Below are 27,560 nucleotides of genomic sequence, written 5' to 3' on the forward strand. Positions count from 1 at the left end.
CAATACTAGGAGGGAGTAGGGTTTGTGGAAAGGAGGGAAAGGAGGAGAGAGGAAGAGGAGGGGGAGAAGGGGGAGGACTGTGGGGTCCTTGGTGCTCTCTGAGCTTGTTTGTTTCCCTGCAGACGTTTCACTACCCAACTAGGTAACGCCATCAGTGCTAGAAGGGGGAACCCGTTTCCCTTCTCTCCTAAAACCCTAAATCCTTCTTTTTGTGCCCAGATGATGATTGCGTTGCTGTCCAACAGGAGATCGTGATGGTGAAAACCTGCAAACATCCCAACATCGTGGCCTACTATGGGAGTTACATCCGGTGAGTGATCCTTCTCTGAAAACAGGACGATTCTCTTGTAAACATTTCCCTGCCTTGAGAAAGGTGGGGGAGTGGGTGGTGGGATGCCAAGCTGGTGTATGACAGAGCCGTGGTGGCACAAATGCCTAGAATGCAGCATTGCAGGCTAATTCTGCCGACTGTCCGCAGTTCGATTCTCACCAGGCTCAAGGTTTTGGACTCAGCCTTCTGTCCTTCCGAGGTCGGTCAAACGAGGACCCGGATTGTTGTGGGACAAGGGGCTGACTCTGTAAACCGCTTAGAGAGGGCTGCAAAAGAACTGTAAAGCGGTATATAAGTCTTAAGTGCTATCGCTACAATGAGAAGGCGCTCACGGGCAACCTGGATCGCTGGCCCCGATTCTTCCTCCTCCTTTCGTCCCCTTCTCAGCCTCCTTCCACACGAACCCTTTTTCTCTCCTCCTTTCAGGTTTAAGAAGCTGTGGATTTGCATGGAGTTCTGTGCAGGAGGCTCCCTTCAGGACGTCTACCAAGGTAGCTGCTAAGAAGACAGGCCAAATCTCATCTCTATAAAGATGAGCTTATAGAATCATAGAATCCGAGGGCTGGAAGGGACTTTGGAGGTCTTCTAGTCCAACATCTTGTTCAAGGCAGGAGGCCTCATAGCAAGGATGGCAAACCTTCTCGGCACAGAGTGCCAAAAAGGGAGCACGCCCGCACGCCCGCACACCAGGGGTGGGTTCCTGCCATTCCTAACCTCTTCTACAGAAGAGGTTCCACAAATCTCCAGTGCCGTTTAGAACCGGTTCCAGGTCCCTCCCCCTGCCCATCCGCACATCATCAAGATGAAGAGCGAGAGGAGGAATTCTGGGAGTTGAAGTCCACAAGTCTTAAAGCTGTCAAGTTTGAACACCCCTGGGTTTGTTTTTTTTCTAAAGGGTTAGGGGTGCAAGGGTCTTGTAACTTGACAACTTTAAGACTTGAGTGCTTCAAATGCCAGAGTTCCTGAGCCAACATGACTGGAGGAGGAATTCTGGGAATTGAAGTCCACAAGTCTTAAAGCTGTCAAGTTTGAACACCCCTGGGTTTGTTTTTTTTCTAAAGGGTTAGGGGTGCAAGGGTCTTGTAACTTGACAACTTTAAGACTTGAGTGCTTCAAATGCCAGAGTTCCTGAGCCAACATGACTGGAGGAGGAATTCTGGGAATTGAAGTCCACAAGTCTTAAAGCTGTCAAGTTTGAACACCCCTGGGTTTGTTTTTTTTTCTAAAGGGTTAGGGGTGCAAGGGTCTTGTAACTTGACAACTTTAAGACTTGAGTGCTTCAAATGCCAGAGTTTCTGAGCCAACATGACTGGAGGAGGAATTCTGGGAATTGAAGCACGTAAGTCTTAAAGCTGTCAAGTTTGAACACCCCTCAGGGCTTTTTTTCTAAAGGGTTAGGGGTGTAAGGGTCTTGTAACTTGACAACTTTAAGACTTGCGTGCTTCAAATGCCAGAGTTTCTGAGCCAACATTTTGGTTGCTAAGCAAGAGCGTTGTTAAGTGAGTTGCACCACATTTTACAAGTTGGCCACGCCCAATTAAAGCAGTACTATCACTTCACAGCAACACTCAGCCTTTAGTAAGCAGAAACAAACTTTCAAAACCGAACAGCGCATAATACATAGAAAGATGTCACCGAGAGGAAGAAGGCTTCGCAAAATAGTGCACCCTTCGGGGAAGGCTGGAAATAAAATTGGTCCCCTGGGAGGAAAGCTTGTCAAAAAGTTTAGGCCTCTTAGACACAGACTTTAAAAGAAGTTTGCAAATTGACACCCGGCGGAGATCAAGTTTGGAAGGACAGGAAACCAAATCTTCCTGCTTCCTCACCCTGACCCCGTGCCAAGGGAGTCCAGCACTCCCTACTTTTTCACACAGTTGTGAGACGCATCGCCTGCTTGGCACAAAGAAGGATCAATCCCTAGCGGTTGTGGCCTGCCAGCAGCCAGCGGAGCTGGAAGCAGATTCAGACAATGAGGAGGTTGGGGAGGAAGATGGGCCAGTCCTGGAGTCTGGGAAAGGCTCGGATGAGGGCTCTGTGTCAGAGGCAGAGAGGGGGCCAAGGCCGCCTGACAGTTATCAGCTGTCTTCAGAGTCAGACATCAGCGGGGCAGAAGAACAGTTGGAGCCTGTTCCCAGTGTGCGCATGTGCAGAGCTGCCAGACGAAGGGAAGAGCTAAAGAACAGGGGTCGACTTGGGAGTAAGGCGAGAGGTGGACGGTGAATGGCCCCTCCCAGAGGAAATAAAAGAGGAGCGAAAGGGGAGTGGAGTTTGCAGGAGACCACTAGTTCGCTTCATTGGTTCGTGACTCTCCGAGACTCCTTGCCAAGTTTTGCAGATATCGTCCTGGCAGCTCTCCAAGCCAGATAAGGTCTGTGACTGTAATTCCTCCCTCGAAAGACTTTGCTGGATGTGAATGCGCAGAATTCACAGTAAATTAATAAAAGGGGTTTTTTGTCGGGACAAGGAGTTGGCTTCAGGCTCTTGGGAAGCCTCGCTCCGAACACTAGCATCTCCAAACACTGGATGGCCACCTCTTAAATCTTGGAGAGCTGTGATTGATCAAGTCAACCTCCCTTCTCCTCACAGAGGCTGTGGATGATGGCCATTTTGGACTCTGGCAGGCCCATCACTCAAGAAAAGACCAGTCTAACCCAGATTTTGAGACTCTAGAAAGAGCAGAACGAAGAGCAACAAAGATGATTAGGGGACTGGAAGCTAAAGCATATGATGAACAGATGCAGGAACTATCTGAGGAAGAGAAGGACTAGAGGTGATACAGTCTTGAGATATTTGAGGTGGCTGTCATAGAGAAGAGGGGGGTCAACCTATTCTCCAAAAGCCCCTGAAGGCAGGACAAAGAGCAATGGATGGAAACGAATCAAGGAGAGAAGCAACCCAGAACTAAGGAGACATTTCCCGACAGTGAGACCAATTAACCAGTGGAACAGCCTGCCTCCAGAAGTTGTGGGTGCTCCAACCCTGAAGGTTTTTAATAAAAGATTTGACGGCCATTTGTCTGGAACGGTAGAGGGTTTCCTGCTTGGGCAGGGGAGTGGACTAGAACAGTGTTTTTCAACCACTGTGCCGCGGCACACTAGTGTGCCGTGACATAGGGTAAGGTGTGCCGTGGGAAAAACACCCACCGGGTGTTTTTGCCTCGGGACATCTCTGTGTCCCGAAAGTTGCTTCCGGGACACAGGGATGCCTCTATTAAGTCCCTGCGGCCCCGAATATCAGCTTTGTGTTTAGAAAAACAGGCCCAGGTTTCGCACTGAGTAAGTAAACAGAAATATGAACAATTATAAAATAATTTCTTTTTGTTTATTTGATTCCTATTCAAGAGAATTACTTTATATATAATCAATATAGGCACAGAGTTAATTTTTTTTTTTTACATTTTCTAATGGTGGGGTGCCTCGCGATTTTTTTCATGAAAAAAGTGTGCCTTTGCACAAAAAAAGGTTGAAAAACACTGGACTAGAAGACCTCCAAGGTCCCTTCCAACTCTCTCATTGGGTATTCTAAGACAGTGTTTCTCAACCTTGGCCACTTGAAGATGTCCGGACTTCAACTCCCAGAATTCCCCAGCCAGCATTTGCTGGCTGGGGAATTCTGGGAGTTGAAGTCCGGACATCTTCAAGTGGCCAAGGTTGAGAAACACTGTCCTAACCACTGCTGGGGAATTCTGGGAGTTGAAGTCCAGACATCTTCAAGTTGCCAAGGTTGAGAAACACTGTCCTAACCACTGCTGGGGAATTCTGGGAGTTGAAGTCCAGACATCTTCAAGTTGCCAAGGTTGAGAAACACTGTCCTAACCACTGCTGGGGAATTCTGGGAGTTGAAGTCCGGACATCTTCAAGTTGCCAAGGTTGAGAAACACTGTTCTAAGATACAGCATAGGGAACCTTCTGTTGTTCTTAACTCTCGAAGCGTTTTAATGTAAACTTAAGTAGTGTACCGTTGTTGAGAGGAGGAAAATGATGTGTCTGACACACACACACACACACACACACACACACACACACACACACCAAGCATGTCATTTTGGGTGCCAGGTTCACAAGCTCCTTGGGGAAGCAGTGCAACCGAATAATTAGCCAGTCCTTTTTTGCAACAGAAGTGAAACCAGATGCGGTTGTTGGCTTTCTCTAGCACCTGCTTCAAAGGAAGAGACCCCCACATTGTTCAGCTGGCTTTAGGTCGGCTTGCAAACTTCCCCCTTTCTTCCAGTCTGCTTACGCAGTTTCGCTCTTCGGAGATGCCTTCTGCTGCTTACAAGGACAGCAGAAAACCATGAACGACGCAAGGGAGTCACAAACCGAGGCACTCCTATTTCTTGGACAAATGCAAAGCTTTGTTACTTTTTCGGGCCAGCTTGAAGGAGGAATTGTTAACTGGGCGGGAGAAATGATTGCGTGATAGGTTAGCAATAGCAATAGCAGTTAGACTTATACACCGCTTCATAGGGCTTTCAGCCCTCTCTAAGCGGTTTACAGAGTCAGCATATCGCCCCCACAGTCTGGGTCCTCATTTCACCCACCTCGGAAGGATGGAAGGCTGAGTCAACCTTTGAGCCGGTGAGATTTGAACAGCCGAACTGCAGAACTAGCAGTCAGCTTGAAGTAGCCTGCAGTGCTGCATTTAACCACTGCTCCACCTCGGCTCTCGGTTCCAAAGAATATATTGTTAAGTCTAATCAGAAGGTTAAAAACTCCCCGCAAGGAAGAAATTTAATGGGAATGGACGAGGGGGACGTTCCCTGGCTTGGATCTCTGCTTTTTGTTCGATATAATTGCAATTTGGAGTGTGCGCTTAGCTTAGGAGAGAGTTCCAAAACAATCCCCCCAATCTTCAGATCCTCTAAAGCAGTGTTTCTCAACCTTGGCAACTTGAAGATGTCCGGACTTCAACTCCCAGAATTCCCCAGCCAGCATTCGCTGGCTGGGGAATTCTGGGAGTTGAAGTCCGGACATCTTCAAGTTGCCAAGGTTGAGAAACACTGCTCTAAAGAAGCTGCACTGATGAGGTTACCTAGTTTGGTAATGAAATGTCTGCACGGAAGCCACCCAGCTCAGAGAGCACCAAGGACACCACGGGTCCACCCTGAGCTGCAAATATTTTCTTCTGCCAGTCTAAGAAGTCTTCTGGCTAGCTGTGTGTGTCATCTTCTTCACCGAATAAGCCTCCAAACACACCACCAATGTGATCCACTTGTGAGCTCTCAAGATTTCATCAACGTTCTGAACCATCAAGAGAACAATCCCGTCTACCCCCAAAGTCACCCCAGCTCTGAAACTCTCTGGTCAAAGTATGAAAGAACATAAGAAGAGGACTTGCTGGATAGGACCTCCTGAGTATTGACCCATCTGGTTCAGCCGCCTGTTGATGGAGTAGCCAACCAACCATCTCCCACCAAATGGCCTTCAGAAGCAGCCCCTCAACCATCAAGGCCAAGAGCCATTGATCTCCAAGACTTCCGTGAATTGGGCCAACTCAGTGGTGGGATTCAGATCATTTAACAACCGGTTCTCTGCCCCTAATGACCAGCTGGGCAGGCGTGGCTCGGGGGTCATGTGACTGTGCGGGCGTAGCCAAAACTCAACATCACTCAGGTGGCGTAATAAGGATTAACCGGAGAGGCAGTTTCTTTAAGCAGGGTGAAAAAACAGATTGGGCTAGAAACAACACCAGAATGTTTCCATCCTGCCTTCCTTACAGGATTAGCCCTGGAAAGTGGGGAAAAAACAAAAGGAGATTTCTTCCAACAACCGGTTCTCCCGGATAGGTGCGAACCGGCTGGATCCCACCACTGCTCCAACTCTTTTTTGAGTGAGAGAAGTGGATCACCAGCACAGCATCTCAAGCAGTGGTGGGTTTCAAAAATTTTTAGAACCTACTCTGTGGGTGTGGCCTCCTTTGTGGGAGTGGCTTGCTGGCCATGTGAATTCTCTCTCTCTCTCTCTCTCTCTCTTTCCTTCCTTTTGTCTCTCTGTCCCTTTTTTCTTTTTTTCTTTCATCTCTCTCACTTTTTCTTTCTTTCTTTCTTCCTTTCTTTCTTTCTCTTTCTCTCTCTGTTTGAGTCTGTCTGTCTGTGTGTGTGTTTGTGTGTGTGTGTGGCTCTTTGCCTCTCCCTCCCTCCCTCCCTCTGTGTCTCTCTATGTGATTCTCTCTCTGTGTCTGTCTGTCTGTCTGACTCTCTCTCTCCTCTCTCTCCCCCCTCTCTTTCTTTCCTTCCTTTTGTCTCTCTGTCCCTTTTTTTCTTTCATCTCTCTCTCACTTTTTTCTTTCTTTCTTTCTTCCTTTCTTTCTCTTTCTCTGTTTGAGTCTGTCTGTCTGTCTGTGGGTGTGTGTGTGTGGCTCTTTGCCTCTCCCTCCCTCCCTCCCTCCCTCTGTGTCTCTCTATGTGATTCTGTGTCTGTCTGTCTGACTGACTCTCTCTCTCCCTCCCTCCCTCTCTCTCTCTCTCTCTCTCTCTCTCTCTCTCCCTCCCTCCCTCTGTATCTCTCTCCTCCAGTGGTGGGTTTCAAAAAATTTTAGGAACCTCTTCTGTAGGTGTGGCCTGCTTTTCGGGTCCGCTGGTGGAACCTCTTCTAACCGGTTCGGGTGATTTGACGAACCGGTTCTACCGAATAGGTGCGAACTGGTAGGAACCCACCTCTGATCTCAAGGCAGCAAATTCCAAAGTTGGATTATGCGTTGGTTTAAAAAAATATATATATTTTTCCCCCTTTTGAGCATGCTGATTCTGTCCTTCAGCGCAGAAGGAAGCAGGAGAATGTCTGTTTTCCGGAAGCTCCGTTCACAGAAGGGTGAAGAGACCAGACCAGGGTTGGGCTTGCAATTGGAACACGCAAGGCTAACCAGAGGGTCCTTGTTGTGGCTCTCCCCGACTTCTGGTTTCGGGGTGGGGAGGCAGAGAAGCATCACAAGCACAACTCGAATGGTAACAGGCTGACCACAGCACTGCTTTCTCGTTTTCATTTTTAATGCTCTCTTGCCGCTTCTTCACTTCCTCCCTTCTGTAGTTGCATCTCTTTGCGGGGGGTGGGGGGTGGTAAGGACGGTGGAGATCAAAAGTCATCTGGAACACAGAATCCTTGCAAAGAGCAGAGATCAGGGGTGGGTTGCTGCCCGTTTTACTATCCCTCCACAACCCGCGTACAATGCACATGTGCGCTCTTCAATGTCAACTGTTCTTTGTGCATGCACAGAATAATTTACAGCGGACCGCGCATGCGCAGTTACTAAAAACCAAAATGGCGGGGGCGGCTTGGCGGCGGTGAGGAAACCGGTTCGGGGGGCGTGGCAGGCCTGGTTGATGCCAGTTCTGTGACCCAGGTCTGAATTCCACTACCGGTTCGGCCGAGTTGGGGGCAACCCACCTCTAGCAGAGATGGGGTGGGGGAAGTTTGTTTCTCTAAGGCACCCAGTATATAGAGAGCTGGAATCTTAGGGAATTAGCCCAATTTAGGCAAGTTTTTCCCCCCTTACTCTTGCCTTGACGGTTCGGGTGATGTGAGCAGGATGAAGAGTACAAGGAGAGTTGGATTGGTGGAGATCACTGGTGGGATTCAAATAATTTAACAACCGGTTCTCTGTCCTAATGACCAGCTGGGTAGGTGGGGCTCGGTGGTCACGTGGCCAACTCAACGTCACTCAGGTCGATGGGCGCTTCGCCTTAGCTGTTACAATGTCATAAGGGTTAACCGGAGAGGCAGTTTCTGTAAGCAGGGCAATAAAGTTTAGGCTAGAAACAACACCAGAATGTTTCCTTCCTGCCTTCCTTACAGGATTAGCCCTGTAAAGTGGGAAAAAAAAACAAAAGGAGATTTCTTCCAACAACCGGTTCTCCGAACTGCTTAGAAAGTTACCAACCGGTTCTCCCGGATAGGTGCGAACCGGCTGAATCCCACCACTGGTGGAGACCCACAACAGAATAGTGCCAGCACCAATGTTTCTTTTCCTATTTTTAAAAAAAATGTATTTTTTTTAAACTTTCCCTCCTTTTTTTTCCCTTCTCTCTTTGACCTTCACTGTACTCAAAAATAAAGAGAAAGAAAGAAGGAAGAGGGAGAGAAAGGGAGGAAAGGAGAAAAATAGGCAAGAAAAGAGCAAGAACACTTCAAGAGGGGAGCAGGGGGAAGGAAGGAAGGGGGGGAAGGAGGAAGAGGAGGGGGAAGAAGGGAAGGAAAGAAGATAGAAAAGAATGGGAAGGGAAGAAAAGAGAGGGAGGGAGAAGAAGGAAGGAAGAAAAGGGAAGAAAGGGAAAGAAAAGGGAAGAAAGGGAAGAAAGGAGAGAGAGAAGAAGGAAGGAAGGAAGGATGGAAGGAAGGAAGGAAGGAAGAAAGAAAAGGGAAGAAAGGAGAGAGAGAAGAAGGAAGGAAGGAAGGAAGGAAGGAAGGAAGGAAGGAAGGAAGGAAGGAAGGAAGGAAGGAAGGAAGGAAGGAAAATGGTCAAGAAGAGGGCAAGTACATTTCAAGGGGCAGCCTTGTCAAAGATTTCTATTCAAATCTCACCGGCTCAGGGTTGACTCTCGCGGTTCAAATCTCACCGGCTCAGGGTTGACTCAGCCTTCCATCCTTCCGAGGTGGGTAAAATGAGGACCCAGATTGTTGGGGGCAATATGCTGACTCTCTGTAAACCACTTAGAGAGGCCTGAAAGGCCTATGAAGCAGTATATAAGTCTACTGCTATTCCTATCATTAGAGATATTGTTTTACTAAAGGTCACCCAGGCAACACACGGCCATCTAAAACCTCTATAAATGAAAACCAAAACTATTTAAACGCACCACAAAATTTCATTGCAGAGGTCAAGATAAACAGTGTCTCTTCTCCACACGCAAAAGCCTCTGAGCCAGCCTGTTTTGGCATTGCCATTCCTCCATTCCTCCGGGAACTAAATCCGAAATTCTTCCAAATCGTTCCAAAATATCGGCCCTGGAAGAGGGGCGAAATTCGCGCAGGCTGAAAAGGGGTATTCACTGTCTGTCTCCCTGTTGCTTTTCAGTCACGGGGGCCTTGTCGGAGTTACAGATTGCTTATATCTGCCGGGAAACCTTACAAGTGAGTAGAAAACTATTGACACACCTTTTTCCCCATGCTATTTTCCCCCCGAGGGTGGAAGTGTGTTAGCTTTGGCTTGAACCTGGAATATCCCACATGAAAAGCAGCTGCTTCTTCATAACTCTTCCTGCTTCGAGTGAAATAGATGAAGTGAAATCGATTTTTTAAAAAAATAGAAGCCCGGATTCACTTAATGACCACGCGATTCGCTTAACGACTGTGGCAATCTGCCTAACAACCGTGGCAAAAAAGGTCATAAAATAGGGAGCGACTGACTTAACAGCCACCTTGTTTAGCAACCAAAATTCTGGTCCCAATTGTGGTGATAAGTCAAAGACTTTCCCGTATATTAAATATTGTTATATTAGGCATATGTCAAAGGTAAATCGGATGTAAGCTTTATGTTTTTCCCCCCCCCCCATCCTTCCAGGGTTTGTCTTATCTTCACAAACAAGGCAAGATCCATCGAGATATAAAGGTAAAAATTACGAACCTTGCCTTTCTCTTATGTCCGTCTCCAGTTTCCTTGCGAAAATTAATTCGGGATAGGCTGTGTAGAAGGGCTGGTGGCGTCAAGAGAGGTATTAGTCTGGAGTCTTTACATCCTCACAAGCAGTCTAGGCCCCACCCCTCTTGAATTCCTTGATCGACTCTTTATCTTTATAGGGGCAATTTAGTACAGAGCCGAGGTGGCGCAGTGGTTAGGGGTGCAGCACTGCAGGCCACTTCAGCTGACTGTTATCTGCAGTTCAGCGGTTCTAATCTCACCGGCTCAAGGTTGACTCAGCCTTCCATCCTTCCGAGGTGGGTGAAATGAGGACCTGGATTGTTGGGGGCAATATGCTGACTCTGTAAACCGCTTAGAGAGGGCTGAAAGCCCTATGAAGCGGTATATAAGTCTAACTGCTATTGCTATTGCTGACCGTTGGTTGACTAGATTCTTGTGTATAAGCTAGAGCAGGGGTGTCAAACTCAAGGCCCAGGGGGGGTTGGGATTCAGCCCACGGGGTGCTTAGATCTGCCCCGCGGCCCCCACCCTGGAAACAGCGAAGGACCACCCCCGCAGTGCCTCTGTCAGCAAAACGGGAGCTTGGGAGAGCTGGGAATTGGGAATATGGTCTAGTTGGGTGAGGGAGGTTGTGGGTCTCTGTACGCCAGTCCCTTACTCTCTGAGTAAGTGTCACTTCCTTTTTCTCTTCTTCACCTTTCAGGGAGCTAACATTCTTCTCAACGACCGGGGGGAAGTAAAACTGGGTAGGTTCATTCTCTGGACATTGTTTCTTCGGGCTAGTTAGCCTCAGCCACTCTACCGCGGACACCGTGTAGCCCAGGGGTGGGTTTCTCGCCCCTTTCCAACCGGTTCGGTTGGAACGGGGCCGGCGGCATCCTCGTGCACGTGCGCGGTGCGCGCATGCGTACTAGCATCTGCGTGATGCTCTAGCTGCTCCTGGACGATCACGCAGGTGCTGTATGCGTCCTGCGCATGCGTGGAAGCGCAGAACCCGTCAAAATCGGGTGAGGACCGCGGGCGGGCGCGCCCTTCCCGGAAGTTACTTACTTCCGGGTTCAGCGACCAACCGGTTCGCAGGGACCGCCGCGAACCGGTTGAAACCCACCCCTGGTGTAGCCCCTAAATCCTGTCCATTAAAGCTCGACTCTGTGGGCAGCAGTTAAAACTCCTGGTTTAGCATTATGGGTGAACTTCTTAATTGCTATTTTTGAGTGTGTGTAGGCAGTCCTCGACCTATGACCGCAACTGAGCCCTAAATTTCCCTTTCTAAGCAGGACAGTTGTTAAGTGAAGAAGTGTCTTGCTTAGTAAGTGAAGTTTGTCCCATTTTGCGACCTTTCTTGCCACGCTGGAATCTCCGCGGTTGTTAAGTTAGTAACACCGTTGTTAAGTGACTCTGGCTTCCCCTTTTGACTATGCTGGTCAGAAGGTCGCAAAAGGGGACCCCACGACCCAGGGATGCTGAAACCGTCATAAATATGAACCAAATAGCAAGCTGTGGTGGCGCAGTGGTTAGAATGCAGTACTGCAGGCTACTTCTGCTGACTGCCGGCTGCCTGCAGTTCGGCAGTTCAAATCTCACAAATTTTATTAAATTGGAAATTGCATGAGAAGCAAAACGTCTTCAAAGAAAAACGAAGAAAATCCCGTTGCCTCTTGGAAAAAAAAAACACTTTTGGGACAACCACGATTTGAAGGGACTCAGAATCTCCATAGAGAGTTGAAAGAGCTGTGAACGTAATTGTGGGGTCTCCCCTAAGAGAGCCACATATGAAGAGACAAGATTTGAGGAATCTGGAATTTTCCTAGTAACAGATCCCATCCCAAGGCTTTGTGTGTTGCCGATTTGCTTGGATGGATTTCCTTGAAGTCCGCCCTCTTCATCTTCCCAAACTAGAGTACGAGGCAGGTCTACGACAAGAGATATTTTTTCTCCAACTCCTCCGTTTTTCTTTTCTCTTCTTCTTTCCTTCCGCCAGCTGATTTCGGAATCTCAGCTCAACTGAGCGCCACCTTTGCCCGCCGAATGTCCTTCATCGGAACCCCTTACTGGTAAAGACAAGTCACCCGTTGGCACCGATGGGTATCCGAGCCGCAAGATGCCGAGGAGAAGGATGCCCAATTGGAAGGGCTTCACACCCACCCCGGCCCCCATTTCAGAATCTGTTCCAGAATATATAATGCTAACTGAGCCGAGGTGGCGCGGTGGTTAGAATGCAGTACTGCAGGCTAAGTTCTGCTGACTGCCGGCTGCCTGCAATTGGGCAGTTCGAATCTCACACCAGGCTCAAGGTTGACTCAGCCTTCCATCCTTCCGAGGTCGGTAAAATGAGGACCCAGATTGTTGGAGGCAAGAGGCTGACTCTGTAAACCACTTAGAGAGGGCTGTAAAAGCACTGTAAAGCGGTATATAAGTCTAAGTGCTGTTGCGATTGCTAACCAAGGGTTCCAGTTGTGTGCATTTTTCCATACACCCCCGTTCCTTCTTCAGGGACAAACGCATCCAATAGTGTTGTCCCTTCTGCAAGGGGCATTGGTGAGCCAGGGGGGAGAAATCCTGAGAAACCTGGTTAGCAGGTTGGGAAAAAAAACCCGGGGTGCTCTTCATGGGAACCGAAGAGGGCCTTGAAGGGGTGGTGGACGTCACATACAGCGCCTCACTCTTGGTTCCAGGATGGCCCCGGAAGTCGCCGCGGTGGAACTGAAAGGGGGCTACAACGAACTCTGCGACGTGTGGTCAGTGGGCATCACGGCAATCGAGCTGGCTGAGCTGCAGCCACCCATGTTTGATATGCATCCTTTGCGGTAAGTGGTCCAGAATGCAGCCGCGCGAGCGATATTGGGTGTACCTAGATACACCCATGTTACACCCATCCTCCGCGAGCTGCACTGGCTCCCGATCGGTCTCCGAACGCGCTTCAAGGTGCTGGTTATTACCTTTAAAGCCCTACATGGCTTAGGACCTGCATATCTACGGGACCGTCTTCTGCCACATATCTCCCAGCGTCCGATAAGATCTCACAGGGTGGGCCTTCTCCGGGTGCCGTCAACTAGACAATGTCGTTTGGCGGCTCCTCGGGGGAGGGCCTTCTCTGTAGCTGCCCCGGCCCTATGGAATGATCTACCCCCAGAGATCCGGACCTTCCCCACTCTCCCGGCCTTCCGAAAGTCTACTAAGACCTGGCTTTTCCGGCAGGCCTGGGGCTGTTGACCTCTTGAATGAGGTCCAGCCCCACTACGGTTGAGTGTGTGTTGTGTTTTTTTTTTTTTTTTTTTTATAAATTATTTTTATTTTTTGTTACATGGACAACAATGGGAAAGGGAGAGGATGGAGAGAAAAAAAAAGGGGGGGGGAGGGAAAACCCATCTTCACATACAATATGTCGTTTAATCACAGGTGCATCCCTACTAAGTTTATACATCCCGTATCTCTCTATTGTATATTTAATAAGCACCACAATAAGCTAGGGTTTAAAAAACAAAAAACAAGAGGATAAAACAAGGGAGAGAGGAAGAAAAAAAAAAGGGTGGGGGAAGGGGGGGGAGGCCAAAAAGGACAGAAAATAGGTTTATATAAATAGCTACACAAAAGGATCAGTTGTCAGAAATGTTGCAGACTCAAAACACGAGTGTGTGTTGTGTTTTAACCTGCTTTGTCTTCTACCTTTTAAACTTTTTAGCATTTCTAAATTGTCTTTTATGTAAGCCGCCCGGAGTCCTTCGGGATTGGGCGGCATATAAATTTATTAAACTTAAACTTATTAAACTTAAGTGACCCGGTGGGCAGGGGTGGGCTTCGAAAATTTCAGTAACGGGTTCGCTGCCCAATTGTTCGGTGGGTGTGGCCATGGTGGGTGTGGCCTAGTCGGCCTCCTGCACCACGGCGTGGGGGGGGGGCCTTTTCACCTTCCCCAAGGTCTTTCGGGAGGCCCATTTCACCCCCCCTCCCTGAGCCTCCACCTGGGCCGCTTGGCGACTCCTGGGAGGGGTGGGAGGGGCCACCCGGGGTGGGATTTGGAGGTTCTGCGAACTGGCCATAACTTTAGCTACAGGTTCTCTCGGACCCGGGCCAACCTGAAGCAGCCCACCCCTGCTGGGGGCTCCTGTTTGCTCTCTCTCATCCCTGGCGATCGAAAAAAAGTCTTTTCCGTGAAGAGGATTTTAAGGAAGAGACTGTTTGAGAGCTAATCTGTGTCTTGTCTCCCTGTGCCCCCTCGTAGGGTGTTGGTGTTGATGACCAAGAGTGGCTACCAGCCTCCAAAGCTGAAGGAGAAGGCCCGGTGGTGAGTACTGCCAAAGGGTCCTTCAGAAGTGGTGGCAGATCCTTACTTAGTCTCAATAAAGGAGAGTATTTGTCGCACAGGGTTAAAACTGAGGGGGGTCCCTTGATACTCTCTGAGCTCGGTGGTTTTCTTGCAGATGTTTCATGACCCAACTAGGGAACATCAACAGTCTATAAGAGTTTGTAGAGTAGAGGAGGAGGAGGAGGAGGAGGAGGAGGAGGAGGAGGAGGAGGAGGAGGAGGAGGAGGAGGAGGAGGAGGACGACGACGACGACGACGACGACGACAAAGACTGTGGGGTCCCTTGGTGCTCTCCCAGTTTCGTGGTTTTCTTGGAGATGTTTCATGACCCAACTAGGGAACATCATCAGTCTATAAGAGTTTGTAGAGTAGAGGAGGAGGAGGAGGAGGAGGAGGAGGAGGAGGAGAAGGAGGAAGAGGAGGAGGAGGACAAAGACTGTGGGGTCCCTTGGTGCTCTCCCAGTTTGGTGGTTTTCTTGGAGACATTTCCTGACCCAACTAGGGAACATCATCAATCTATCAGAGTTTGCAGAGTAGAGGAGGAGGAGGAGGAGGAGGAGGAGGAGGAGGAGGAGGAGGAGGAGGAGGAGGAGGAGGAGGAGGACAAAGACTGTGGGGTCCCTTGGTGCTCCCCCAGTTTGGTGGTTTTCTTGCAGATGTTTCATGACCCAACTAGGGAATATCATCAGTCTATAAGAGTTTGCAGAGTAGAGGAGGAGGAGGAGGAGGAGGAGGAGGAGGAGGAGGAGGAGGAGGAGGAGGAGGAGGAGAAGGAGGAAGAGGAGGAGGAGGACAAAGACTGTGGGGTCCCTTGGTGCTCCCCCAGTTTGGTGGTTTTCTTGCAGATGTTTCATGACCCAACTAGGGAATATCATCAGTCTATAAGAGTTTGCAGAGTAGAGGAGGAGGAGGAGGAGGAGGAGGAGGAGGAGGAGGAGGAGGAGGAGGAGGAGGAGGAGGAGGACAAAGACTGGGGTCCCTTGGTGCTCCCCCAGTTTGGTGGTTTTCTTGCAGATGTTTCATGACCCAACTAGGGAACATCATCAATCTATCAGAGTTTGTAGAGTAGAGGAGGAGGAGGAGGAGGAGGAGGAGGAGGAGGAGGAGGAGGAGGAGGAGGAGGAGGAGGAGGAGGAGGAGGAGGAGGAGGAGGAGGAGGAGGAGGACAAAGACTGTGGGGTCCCTTGGTGCTCCCCCAGTTTGGTGGTTTTCTTGCAGATGTTTCATGACCCAACTAGGGAACATCATCAGTCTATAAGAGTTTGCAGAGTAGAGGAGGAGGAGGAGGAGGAGGAGGAGGAGGAGGAGGAGGAGGAGGAGGAGGAGGAGGAGGAGGAGGAGGTGGTGGTGGTGGTGGTGGAGGACAAAGACTGTGGGGTCCTTGGTGCTCTTCCAATTTGGTGGTTTTCTTGCAGACGTTTCCTGACCCAGCTAGGGAACATCATCAGTCTATAAGGGAGTAAGTTTGCAGAATGGAGGAGAAGGTGGAGATAGTGGTAGTGGTGGAGGAGGACTGTAGGGGTCTTTGGTGCTCTCTGAGCTTGCTTCTTTTCTTGCAGACGTCTCATGACCCAACTAGGTAACATCATCAGTGCCAGTAAGGAATGGGCTTTGCTCTCACTTTCTATTCAATTCTAGTGGCTTTCCCGGCCAGTGTTGGTGGGAGTGATCTTAGAGATTCTTTAGTTGGGCTGTTTCCTCTTTGCTTGTTTGGCAGTTCCTTGATTGAGGCGATATTTACTCCTTGAGGGTTAATCTTAGTGTTACCCTTTGGGGCAGAATGTCGGAGGTTTGGAAGGCAGGTAGCCCTCGACTCACAACCACAGTCGGACCCAGAGTTTCCACTGCGAAGCCAGGCAGTTGTCAAGCTTCAGCTGTGTTACAGCGCCAAACATTTCCCGCTGTCTCCGTAGGTCCACCGCCTTCCACAACTTCGTCAAGGTGACACTAACCAAAAGCCCCAAGAAACGGCCCAGCGCTTCCAAGATGCTCACGGTGAGTAAGCCCACTTTTCTTCCCATCTCGACGCAGGACGTGCTCTCTGCAAGAGTTGGGAGCAAAGGCCCTGCCCCAGATTTCGTCAAATCTCCCAAACCAGTTAGAAGAGGTTCCACCAGTGGGACCCGGCAAAGCAGGCCACACCTACAGAATACAGAAGAGGTTCCAAAATTTTTTGAAACCCACCACTGACACAAACACACACACACGCACACACACACACACACAGAGACTCACACAGAGAGAGAAAGAGAAAGAAAAGAAGAAAGAAAGAAAGAAAAAGTGAGAGAGAGATGAAAGAAAAAAAGGAAAAAGGGACAGAGAGACAAAAGGAGAGAGAGAGAGAGGGAGGGAGGGAGAGAGAGAGGGAGGGAGGGAGGGAGGGAGGGAAAGAAAACACATGGCCGGCAAGCCACTCCCACCAGGTCACATGGCCGGCAAGCCACTCCCACAAAGGAGGCCACACCCACAGAGTAGGTTCGAAAATTTTTTTGAAACCCACCACTGACACAAACACACACACACACACACACACAGACTCACACAGAGAGAGAAAGAGAAAGAAAAGAAGAAAGAAAGAAAGAAAGAGTGAGAGAGAGATGAAAGAAAAAAAGGAAAAAGGGACAGAGAGACAAAAGGAGAGAGAGAGAGAGAGAGAGAGAGAGAGAGAGAGAGAGAGAGAGAGAGAGAGAGAACACATGGCCGGCAAGCCACTCCCACCAGGTCACATGGCCGGCAAGCCACTCCCACAAAGGAAGCCACACCCACAGAGTAGGTTCGAAATTTTTTTTTTGAAACCCACCACTGGATCAAACCATCTTCTTCGCTTTTCTTTTCCCAGCACCAATTTGTCACCCAGGCAGAGCTCACGCAGAAGCTGACCCTTGACCTCTTGGAGAAAGTCCACAATCCTGACCAGCTGGCCAGAGGTGAGGCAGAAGAAGAGGACCTGGAGGTGAGAGCAAAGAGATGCGGCTGGGAGAATGGGAGAGGGGGACTCTTCGCCTTAGGGGTCATCCATACCTACCTCCAACTGCTTCTTGGGAGAGGCCAGGCTTGGCGTTCTTCTCTGAGGGGTTCCACCACAAAACCGCGGAGGACGAAATCACGTTCGATGAAAGCGCGCATTTGACGTCATCACAGCGCGACGAAAACATCGCACTGTGATCGAAAAATGTAAAAATAAAGCGAAAACCTTACCCTAACCCCCCCAAACCTAACCCTAAACCTAACCCTAAACCTAACCCTAAACCTAACCCTTAACCTAACCCTAAATCTAACCCTAAACATAACCCTTAACCTAACGCTAAACGTAACCCTAACGCTCTAACCCTAACCCTAACCCTTAACCTAACCCTAACCCTAACCCTAACCCTTACCTTTATGTGAATCGGCTTGCTTTAATTTTAATTTTATTTCAATTTTTAAATTTTTTTCGTCGCGCTGTGATGACGTCAAATGCGCGCTTTCGTCGAGCGCGATTTTGTCCTCCACGGTTTTGACGGGTCACGCTCTGAGGAGCTGTCCTCACAACGCAACCTTCATCTCATCACCAGCCTACAACTAAAGCTGTGTGCCATAGCTGTTTTTCCTCTCCGGTCCGACGTTAAATGAGAGTCCTCCATCTTTTCCCAACACGAGCTTTGGCTAAAGACACATTTTGTGAAGTTTTGGCTCGGGGGAATGGGATCTTCCTGGTGTGTCCCCCTATCTTCTGATGGCTTCCTTCACTTGTCCCACCTCAAAGCTGTCTCTCCAGCTTTGTAACTTGTCATGGGGGCACCCAGGTGCTCCCATGTTACACCCCTTTTAGGCGGCCTGCACTGGTTGCCGATTGTCTTCCGGGTGCGATTCAAGGTACTAACTATGACCTTTAAAGCGCTCCGTGTCTTAGGCCCAGGGTACCTGCGAGACCACCTACTGCCACCGGTAGCCTCCCATCGTCCAGTGCGATCCCACAGAGTTGGCCTCCTCAGGGTGCCGTCGGCCAGACAGTGTCGGCTAGCGACCCCCCAGGGGGAGAGCCTTCCCTGTGGGAGCGCCTTCCCTCTGGAATGAGCTGCCCCCGGAGCTTCGTATAATCCGGTCCTTCCGACGCACCCTAAAAAGTTGGCTTTTCCAGCAAGCCAGCCTGGCCTGAACAAAACAAAGTATTGATCACTGTTAATTTTAATTTTAATTCTTTTTTTAAAAAAATGTGTCATTGTCAATTTTAATTGGGTTTGGGATATTCTGTTTAATTTCTTCTTAACTTTTGTATTATATGTTTCTTTTAACGTTGTATGCCGCCCTGAGTCCTTGGGAGAAGGGCGGCATATAAATCCTAACCCTAACCCTAACCCTAACCCTAACCTAAACCTAACCTAAGTGTGATCCACTGCAGGGACAGATCTGGTTGTATATATGTATATATGTGGGGCAGGGGTGATATTCAGCCGGTTCTGACAGGTTCTGGAGAACCGGTAGCAGAAATTTTGAGTAGTTCGGAGAACCGGCAAATACCACCTCTGGCTGGCGGGATTGGAGATTTTGCAAGCCAGGCCCACAGAACCGGCAATAAAAAAAAAAATGAATTTCACCAGTGAGGTAGGGACATCTTTGGAAACACCCCCACCCCCCCAGAGGGAAGCACATTAAAACAGCAGTCTGGAGATGCCCAATTTGAATCTTTTCCATTAATCTCCTCCATCTTCCCGTGACCACCTGTGATTAGAACTTGGTTTCCTCTCCTCCCATAGCCATCCTAATTCCTACAGTGAAGCAACTGATCTTTAAGACACATTCAGGACTTGTTGGTTGATCCCAGATTTTCTCGCGAAGGTTACTCTGGTCCTAATCCAGAATATCAATATCACCATACGAAGATGGGGGGAATTGTCAAGGCTACTATACTATAGAGCCGAGGTGGCGCAGTGGTTAAATGTAGCACTGCAGGCTACTTCAGCTGACTGCAGTTCTGCAGTTCGGCTGTTCAAATCTCACTGGCTCAAGGTTGACTCAGCCTTCCATCCTTCTAAGGTGGGTGAAATGAGGACCCGGATTGTTGTTGGGGGCAATATGCTGACTCTGTAAACCGCTTAGAGAGGGCTGAAAGCCCCATGAAGCGGTATATAAGTCTAACTGCTATTGCTATTTCTACTACTTCTCCCTCGCCCCACACACACTACACCAATAAATCTAGGACCCTCTTGTCTTGCTCATGTCAAACTCAAGGGTGTTTTGGAGGGCTGGCAAAATAAGGGCTCCTCTTGGGGGGCATACACAGCCACCGAAGCCCTCCGTTTTGCGGGGGAGACATCACGCACACCTCCAACATGCCTCTTCTCTTCCTCAGTTACCTCCACCCCCGGTGCCCCGAAGGATTCACTCCAGCCAGCGTCAAGGCGTGACTTCTCCAGGATACGCCGGCGCCCAGGGTATAGTAGTCCATTCTCGCTGGTTCATTGCTCACCTCAGAGGTGGTATTCAGCAGGTTCTGACCCGTTCTGGAGAACCGGTAGTGGAAATTTTGAGTAGTTTGGAGAACCGGCAAATGCCACCTCTGGCTGGCCCCGCCCCCATCTATTCTCTGCCTCCCGAGTCCCAGCTGATCGGGAGGGAATGGGGATTTTGCAGTATCCTTCCCCTGGAGTGGGGAGGGAATGGGGATTTTACAGTATCCTTGCCCTGCCACGCCCACCAAGCCATGCCCGCCAGGCCACCCCCTCATAACTGGTAGTAAAAAAATATCAGTCCCACCACTGGCTCACCTGTCCAGCTCATCTAAGTGGATTCACTCCACTAGGGGAAAATAACATGATTGCTTGGTCTCCATACCCTCCACCCAGCTCCTCACTGTTCTAAATCCCGTTTCCCATCTTATTGCAGAGCATAAGTTCAGCCCTACCTTCCGAAGACGACAAAGCCTGGGATCTTCAAGCTCTATGGTAACTCTTCGTTGGCTCTCCTGCTCTTCCCCTTGAGAAAGGTCTTCTTCTCTTGGACGTCTTCAAGATCTGGGTCCTACTTTTAGTCTGCCACTCTTGGCACCGACAAACTCAATGGACCAAAGACCTCATAGCCAACTCTTCTTCAGCTATTTCTCTAGTGTTCCTCAACCTTGACTTTGAGATGGGCGGACTTCCATTCCCAGAATTCCCAAGCCATGGTGCAGCTTTAAGAACTGTGGGGCTTCAGCTCCCAGAATTCCCCAGCGAGGACGCCTGGCTGGAGAATTCTGGGAGTTGAAGTCCACCCATCCTAAAGTCCACCAAGGTTGTGAAATACTGATCTAGAGAGCATTACCAAAGTCTAAGGCAACTTTTTGCCAACTTGGGAGTCTCCAGATGAGTTTGATTATTGTGCCCATCATCCCCAGATACCACTGGGCTGCCTTGTTGGGGAATTTGGCTCCTAATTCTGCTGGAGACACACCCCTGTGGACAGTGAGAGCCAAGGTGGCGCAGTGGTTAAATGCAGCACTGCAGGCTACTTTAGCTGACTGTAGTTCTACAGTTCGGCTGTTCAAATCTCACCGGCTCAGGGTTGACTCAGCCTTCCATCCTTCCGAGGTGGGTGAAATGAGGACCCGGATTGTTGTTGGGGGCAATATGCTGACTCTGTAAACCGCTTAGAGAGGGCTGAAAGCCCTATGAAGCGGTCTATAAGTCTAACTGCTATTGCTATTGCCTAGGCTGAAATATCCAAGTCTCTCTTCTTCTTCTGCAGGAGATCATTCTAGATCCAGGCTACAGCACGATGGACAAACCTGGATCTGAATTTAGGTGAGAGAATCCGGAAGGGGCCTTTGGTACCATCTCCCTTACCTGCTGCCTGGCGGTGAAATAAAATTTACGTTAGCTTTGTTTTCCTGACCTCTGCAGGAAGAATGCAACCGACTCAGACGACTACGACGATGTAGATATGTAAGTTCTGTCTTAACTGCTTAAAGCTGAGCGGGAGGGGGGATTCTGGGAGCTGAAGTCCACCTGTCTTAAAATGGCCAAGGTCTCCCTGCCCTGCTCTCGAGTTGCCATAGGCAAGTGGGAGGCGAGAAACCGCTGGAGCAGCACAGCAGCCAAACGCAGAACTACATTCTAACCTTACCTCCCTCAAGGCCATCTTCCAGGGTTACCCACAGCGGGCTGGAGGGGAGTGATCTCTACAACCCGAGAAACTGCTCCATTGGCGAATGTGATTTATGACACACCCCCTGGGGGAGGGGGGGAAAAACAGGGTCATGATCGGGACGTATATTACGTGGGGTGAGAGTTGGCTTCACTTGGGTAGGTGCTGGGTTTCTTATGAAGCTTGGCTCGCGGCTCATGATTTAATTAGGGCATCTGACTCAAAACCCTGACAAAAGGTTGAGAAACAGTAGGTTTTGACCATGGCAAAATGGCAACAAAGGACTCGTAAAACAATGAAGTGGCAATGGGGGCCACTAAACTCCCTGAGCGTAATCCCCCTTGGTCATTCTTTCTCTCCTAAATTCTCCTTCTTTTCTCCTCTGCCTTCCAGCCCCTGCAGACCAGACTTAACCAGGTAACCATTTCTCCTAGAATTTGTAAAATATCAAATTACAGAACACGCAGTCCTTTAGCCAAAAGTTGGGAAGAGGCGGATCTCGGAATCCAGCAAGGAGCTAGTCCCTCAGACCAATAGATTCCGGCTTGGGATTTGGAAATTACAGTCCTGGAAAATAAAATGTTTTCTTTACGCTGTCTGAAGGGATTTAGCTGATTGGGAGTAGTTCGGCGAGACCTGCAGTGACTTTTCACAGCGAATTATGATGTCCTGCTATGGGGGCCCTTGGTGCTCTTTGAAACTGGTTGTTTCCTTGCAGGCATTTCATGACCCAGCTAGGTAACATCATCAGCGCTAGAAGGGAGTGAGGCTTAAAAACAGAGAGCAAACCCCGTACCCTTCTAGTACTGATAAGCAGAGGTGGTATTCAACTGGTTCTGACCAATTCTGCCAAACCGGTAGCGGAAATTTTGAGTAGCTCAGAGAACCGAGAAATACCAACTCTGGCTGGCCCCGCCCCTGATCTATTCACTGTCTCCCGAGTCCCAGCTGAATGGCTGGGTCTTCTTTTGTTGCCCTGCACAGGAGATGAGCTGGAAAGCAGGTTAGTGGGATGGGGTGGGGAGGGAATGGGGATTTTGCAGTATCCTTCCCCCGGGAGTGAGGAGTGAATGGGGATTTTGCAGTATCCTTCCCCCAGGAGTGAGGAGTGAATGGGGATTTTGCAGTATCCTTCCCCCAGGAGTGAGGAGTGAATGGGGATTTTGCAGTATCCTTCCCCCAGGAGTGTGGAGTGAATGGGGATTTTGCAGTATCCTTCCCCCAGGAGTGAGGAGTGAATGGGGATTTTGCAGTATCCTTCCCCCAGGAGTGAGGAGTGAATGGGGATTTTGCAGTATCCTTCCCCTAAGCACACCCACAGAACCGATAGTAAAAAAAAAATTGAATCTCACCACTTCTAATAACGTTACCTAGCCTGCAACTAGGAAATGCCTACAACCAAGCTCAGAGAGCAGCAGTTCAACCCCAAACTACAAATATTCTTCTCGATTAGTAACAACTTGCTAGAACAATCCATTGGAAATGTGTGTGTGTGACGGGGTCGGGGAGGAGAAAACAGCCCCCCCACCAATCTCTCTCTGTTTTTGAACCTGGTCATTTATCTTTCCTTCCAGGGACGCTCAGCCTCCCAGTCTCCCCCCGCCACTACCTCCCAAGGTAAACCCCCTATGGACGCAAAGTAAGTTTGCACCCCTCCCCTTCTGTCCTTGTAGGTGGCGGCGATACACCCAGGTGAGTGGGCAGCCATAGTACAGGGCTCCGGTTCTCCTTCATGGTATTGGACCTGGGTACTTGAGAGACCGCCTGCTGCCAATTACCTCCCAAAGACCCATTAGATCGCACAGGGTCGGCCTCCTCCGGGTTCCGTATACCAGCCAATGTCATCTGGCTACTACCCGGGGGAGGGTCTTCTCTGTGGCAGCTCCGGCCCTTTGGAACGAGGTCCCCGCAGAGATCCGGACCCTCACCTCTCTCCAGGCCTTCCGAAAAGCCGTTAAAACCTGGCTGTGTTGGCAGGCCTGGGGTCGATGAGTTCCCTTCCCCTCTCGATCTGTGTGGCTGTTGGTCGTTTTTGGTTGTATTTGTAGTTTTGTGTTTCCCTTTCCCCCTTGGGTTTGTGCGCCGCCCTGAGTCCTGCTGGGAATAGGGCGGCATATAAATAAAATGAAACCTAAATCTAAACCTAAGCCACTTTCTTCCGTGGGGTGCGTGCAGATTTAGTCCACGGGTGCCCACCCACCCAAGGTTTCCTTTTCTTGCTGACAAATGAATTTGATGCCCACTGAAATTTCTCTCTTGGATAGCCCAGAGTTTGGGTCGCCTCGGACGAAACGGCGGCGGATCGACCCCGGGACCTCCTTCCTGCCAAATCCCTATTCCGTGGGCGGTGCTCCAGTGGCCCCATCCTGAGTTGGCCCTCGCCACAAAGTAATTCTGGGAGAGCCGAAGCTTCCCACCTCACCGCCAAATCAGGTAGGACTTTCCTCCCCCCCCCCCAAAAAACGGGAGTAAAACGATGGGAGGAGGAGGAGGAGACGCTCGCGAACTTTGTGGCGTCCCAGGGTTACGTGATCCCCTTTTTTGCGACTCTCGGACAAGCCAGAGTGAATGAGGAAGCCGGATTCGCTTCACAACTGGGTTAGTCATTGATCAACCACAGTGATTCACTTAACAACGGTGGTTAAATGGGGGTAAAACTCACTGAACAAATGTCTCACTTAAAAACAGAAACGTAGGGCTCAGTTGTGTTTGTAAACCGAGGACTACCTGTAGAATTATTAAAAATATTAAAAATAGCTCGGCGCAGGGACCGTTTTCATCCCTGGGACAAGCCTTTTAGGGGTTATTATATTCCTAGTAAAAGATGTTATAGGCCTAATTCTTAGGAACCCCAACGGAGTGGTGCGGTGGCCTAGAGGGGCAGCTCTCGCCTCACAATCCAGAGGCTGTGAGTTCAATCCTAGGTAGAGGCAGATATTTCTCACAACGGGAATATCTCTGCTAAACAAAACTCCGCACTGGCGACAGGGAAGGGCATCTGGCCATTAAAACACTCTGCTCGCTCCATTCAGTTGCCCAGACTCCACCCCGCAAGGGATTATGGGAGTCATTAAATGAAGACGATGAATCCATAGGACTCAACCTGGATTTGGAGAGCCCAGAGTAAAATAATAAGGACTAAGTTTTGTTGCTGGGTTGAGATCTGGGGGTTCAATATCCCCAGAGCAGGATTTGGTGGGGTGGGGTGCTGACTGTTACCTTACTCCCCTGCAGTCCCAGAACTGCGTTCGGATCCCTTGGATGAGAGGCCGCCCAGCCTTCCTCCGAAGCTGGAAAGGAGGCAGAAACTGGTAAGCATGTTCAGCCTCCACATTGGGCCAACCAGTTCTGGTCCAAATCATTCCATTATTGCTCAAATTAAACTTTTTTTTTTTAAACTGAAGCTGCAAGGGAGATAGAATAACTTGGATTTTTCTTGGGGCCAAAATGCAGCAGGACAAGGAATCTTTCTCCTCCTTCTCCTCCTCCTCTTCCCCCCTTTCTCCTTTCCTTCTCCTCCCATCGCCTTCTCCATTTTATTTCTCCTCTCATCCTCTTCTCCCTTCTTTACTTTTTTTCCTTTTCTCCATCATCTCCAATTTCTCCTTCTCTCTTCTCTCCTTTCCCTCTTTCCCTTTCCCCCTTTTCCTTCCCCTTTGCCACCTTCTCCATTTTCTCTTATTCCTCTCCTCGTCTCCCCTTTCTCCTTTCCTTCTCCTCCCATCGCCTTCTCCATTTTATTTCTCCTCTCATCCTCTTCTCCCTTCTCCTTCACTTTTTTCCTTTTCTCCATCATCTCCAATTTCTCCTTCTCTCCTTTCCCTCTTTCCCTTTCCCACTTTCCTTCCCCTTCGCCACCTTCTCCATTTTCTCTTACTCCTCTCCTCCTCGTCTCCCCTTTCTCCTTTCCTTCTCCTCCCATCGCCTTCTCCATTTCATTTCTCCTCTCATCCTCTCATCCTCTTCTCCCTTCCCCTTCACTTTTTCCTTTTCTCCATCATCTCCAATTTCTCCTTCTCTCTTCCTTCTCTCCTTTCCCTCTTTCCCTTTCCCCTTTTCCTTCTCCTTTGCCACCTTCTCCATTTTCTCTTACTCCTCTCCTCCTCGTCTCCCCTTTCTCCTTTCCTTCTCCTCCCATCGCCTTCTCCATTTCATTTCTCCTCTCATCCTCTTCTCCCTTCTCCTTCACTTTTTTCCTTTTCTCCATCATCTCCAATTTCTCCTTCTCTCTACCTTCTCTCCTTTCCCTCTTTCCCTCTCCCCCTTTTCCTTCCCCTTCGCCACCTTCTCCATTTTCTCTTACTCCTCTCCTCGTCTCCCCTTTCTCCTTTCCTTCTCCTCACATCGCCTTCTCCATGTCATTTCTCCTCTCATCCTCTCATCCTCTTCTCCCTTCCCCTTCACTTTTTTCCTTTTCTCCATCATCTCCAATTTCTCCTTCTCTCTTCTTTCCCTCTTTCTCTTTCCCCTTTTCCTTCTCCTTTGCCACCTTCTCCATTTTCTCTTACTCCTCTCTTCCTCGTCTCCCCTTTCTCCTTCACTTTCCTCTTCTCCCTTCTCCTTCCCCCATCGTCTTCTCCATCTTCCCCTTCTCCTCCTCTTCCCCTCCAAAATATTTCAAACCAGTTTTGGAAATCACGAGGGTGAAATTAAAAGGGGAAGGAAGAGACACCACCAGGAGGTGAGAGAGAAGGGCCCGAGGGCCAGGAGGCCGTCATTCATGATGTTCTCTTGCCTGCTTCTCCTCCTCAGGACAGGACCCTCTTCAAGAAAGTCTTCAACGAGTGTCCCTTGCACCTCACCTCGGCCACCGCCTGGACCCATCCACACACCAACGGTAGGTAGGCCTGGAGCAGATTCGGGGGTGCGACGGATGGGCCAGGGGGGGGGGGAATGCATTAGTTTCTTCTGCCGACCTGAGCAGCATCTAGTCCAGGTGAAGTTCTCTTGTCCAGGGTTCTAGATCATAGAATGATCTAGAAATAAATTACCTGGTTTGCAATTGAGCTCCAGGATGGCTCCCTCATCTAGGACTAGTTCTTCTGAACATCTTGGGGGGCGGGGGGTGGTGGCACTTCAAGTGGTCCTTGATTTACAACAGTTCATTTAGTGCAGGGGCCAGCAACCTGTGGCTCTGGAGCCGCACGTGGCTCTTTCATCCCTCTGCTGCGGCTCCCTGTCACCCGACGGCAGAGTCCGTCGCCAGCCAGAAGAGTGTCATGGAGACCACCTGTGCCCGCCAAGGGTGGACGGCCTCTTTATGGCACATGCAATCGATCAGATTGGGACCACCTTCATTCTGAATTTCCTCCCTGTTTTCCAGAGCTGCACTTAATTCTGGGGGCTGAGGAAGGAATCTTCGCCTTGAACCGGAGTGAGGCGGAACCCACACTAGAACTGGTGAGACTGGCGGGGGGTGGCAGGGATGGGTCTGAATGACAGAAGGGAGAAGGCGGAGAATTCCGTTTCTGGCTTGCTTTGAAAAACGTCATTCTCTCTCTCTCTCTCTTTTGTCCCTCTCCCTCTCTCAAGCTTTATCACAGCCGAACGACGTGGGTCTATTGCATGGGAAACGTTCTCATGTCTCTTTCAGGTAAGTTGGAAAAAGTGGGGAGAAATGCAACAAAGAGGATTAGGGGCCTGGAGGCTAAAACGTACGAAGAACGGTTGTAGGAATTGGGTACATTTAGTCTTGGTGTCAAGTTTCCGAAATATGCCCTAATTACCAGGGGGGACATGATAGCAGCGTTCCAATATTTGAGGGGTTGTCACAGAGAGGAGAAATATCAGGGTATTTTCCAGGACAAGAAGCTATGGATGGAAACTAACCAAGGAGAGAAGCAACCTGGAATGAAGGAGAAATTTTCTGACAGTGAGAACAATAGCAATAGGTAGGTGCTAGATTGTAAGAGCCGAGGTGGCGCAGTGGGTAGAGTGCAGTACTGCAGGCCACTTCAGCTGACTGCTATCTGCAGTTCGGCGGTTCTAATCTCACCGGCTCAGGGTTGACTCAGCCTTCCATCCTTCCGAGGTGGGTAAAATGAGGACCCGGATTGTTGTTGGGGGCGATATGCTGACTCTGTAAATTGCTTAGAGAGGGCTGAAAGCCCTACGAAGCGGTATATAAGTCGAACTGCTATTGTAATTGATCTGGGTGCATCTTCTGTTTGAACGTAACCATTCTTAAGCAGGGAGGAAGCGAAGGAAGTAGAAAGCTGGATTTTGGAGCCCCCGTCCCCCGGGGAGA

At 49.6% G+C, this 27,560-nt stretch overlaps 1 protein-coding gene across 1 annotated transcript in view; it reads left to right on the forward strand.

Annotated features, from left to right (window-relative positions):
* MAP4K1 (mitogen-activated protein kinase kinase kinase kinase 1) overlaps positions 1 to 27,560 on the forward strand; it is a 42,210-nt gene that overhangs the window by 4,580 nt on the left and 10,070 nt on the right. Inside the window, 21 exon segments of the mRNA XM_087727947.1 lie at positions 220 to 310; positions 758 to 822; positions 9,341 to 9,396; positions 9,827 to 9,874; positions 10,608 to 10,650; positions 11,886 to 11,958; positions 12,580 to 12,711; positions 14,127 to 14,189; positions 16,123 to 16,204; positions 17,049 to 17,162; positions 19,542 to 19,623; positions 20,075 to 20,133; positions 20,915 to 20,970; positions 21,070 to 21,111; positions 21,707 to 21,730; positions 22,888 to 22,930; positions 23,578 to 23,746; positions 24,548 to 24,624; positions 26,066 to 26,150; positions 26,637 to 26,713; positions 26,846 to 26,906. Of these exon segments, the coding sequence (XP_087584073.1) occupies positions 220 to 310; positions 758 to 822; positions 9,341 to 9,396; positions 9,827 to 9,874; positions 10,608 to 10,650; positions 11,886 to 11,958; positions 12,580 to 12,711; positions 14,127 to 14,189; positions 16,123 to 16,204; positions 17,049 to 17,162; positions 19,542 to 19,623; positions 20,075 to 20,133; positions 20,915 to 20,970; positions 21,070 to 21,111; positions 21,707 to 21,730; positions 22,888 to 22,930; positions 23,578 to 23,746; positions 24,548 to 24,624; positions 26,066 to 26,150; positions 26,637 to 26,713; positions 26,846 to 26,906 (1,542 nt within the window).

The sequence above is a fragment of the Thamnophis sirtalis genome, unplaced genomic scaffold, assembly GCF_051295495.1.
Source record: "Thamnophis sirtalis isolate CommonGarterSnake01/CBP01778 unplaced genomic scaffold, rThaSir2_p1.2 scaffold_13, whole genome shotgun sequence".
NCBI lineage: Eukaryota > Metazoa > Chordata > Lepidosauria > Squamata > Natricidae > Thamnophis > Thamnophis sirtalis.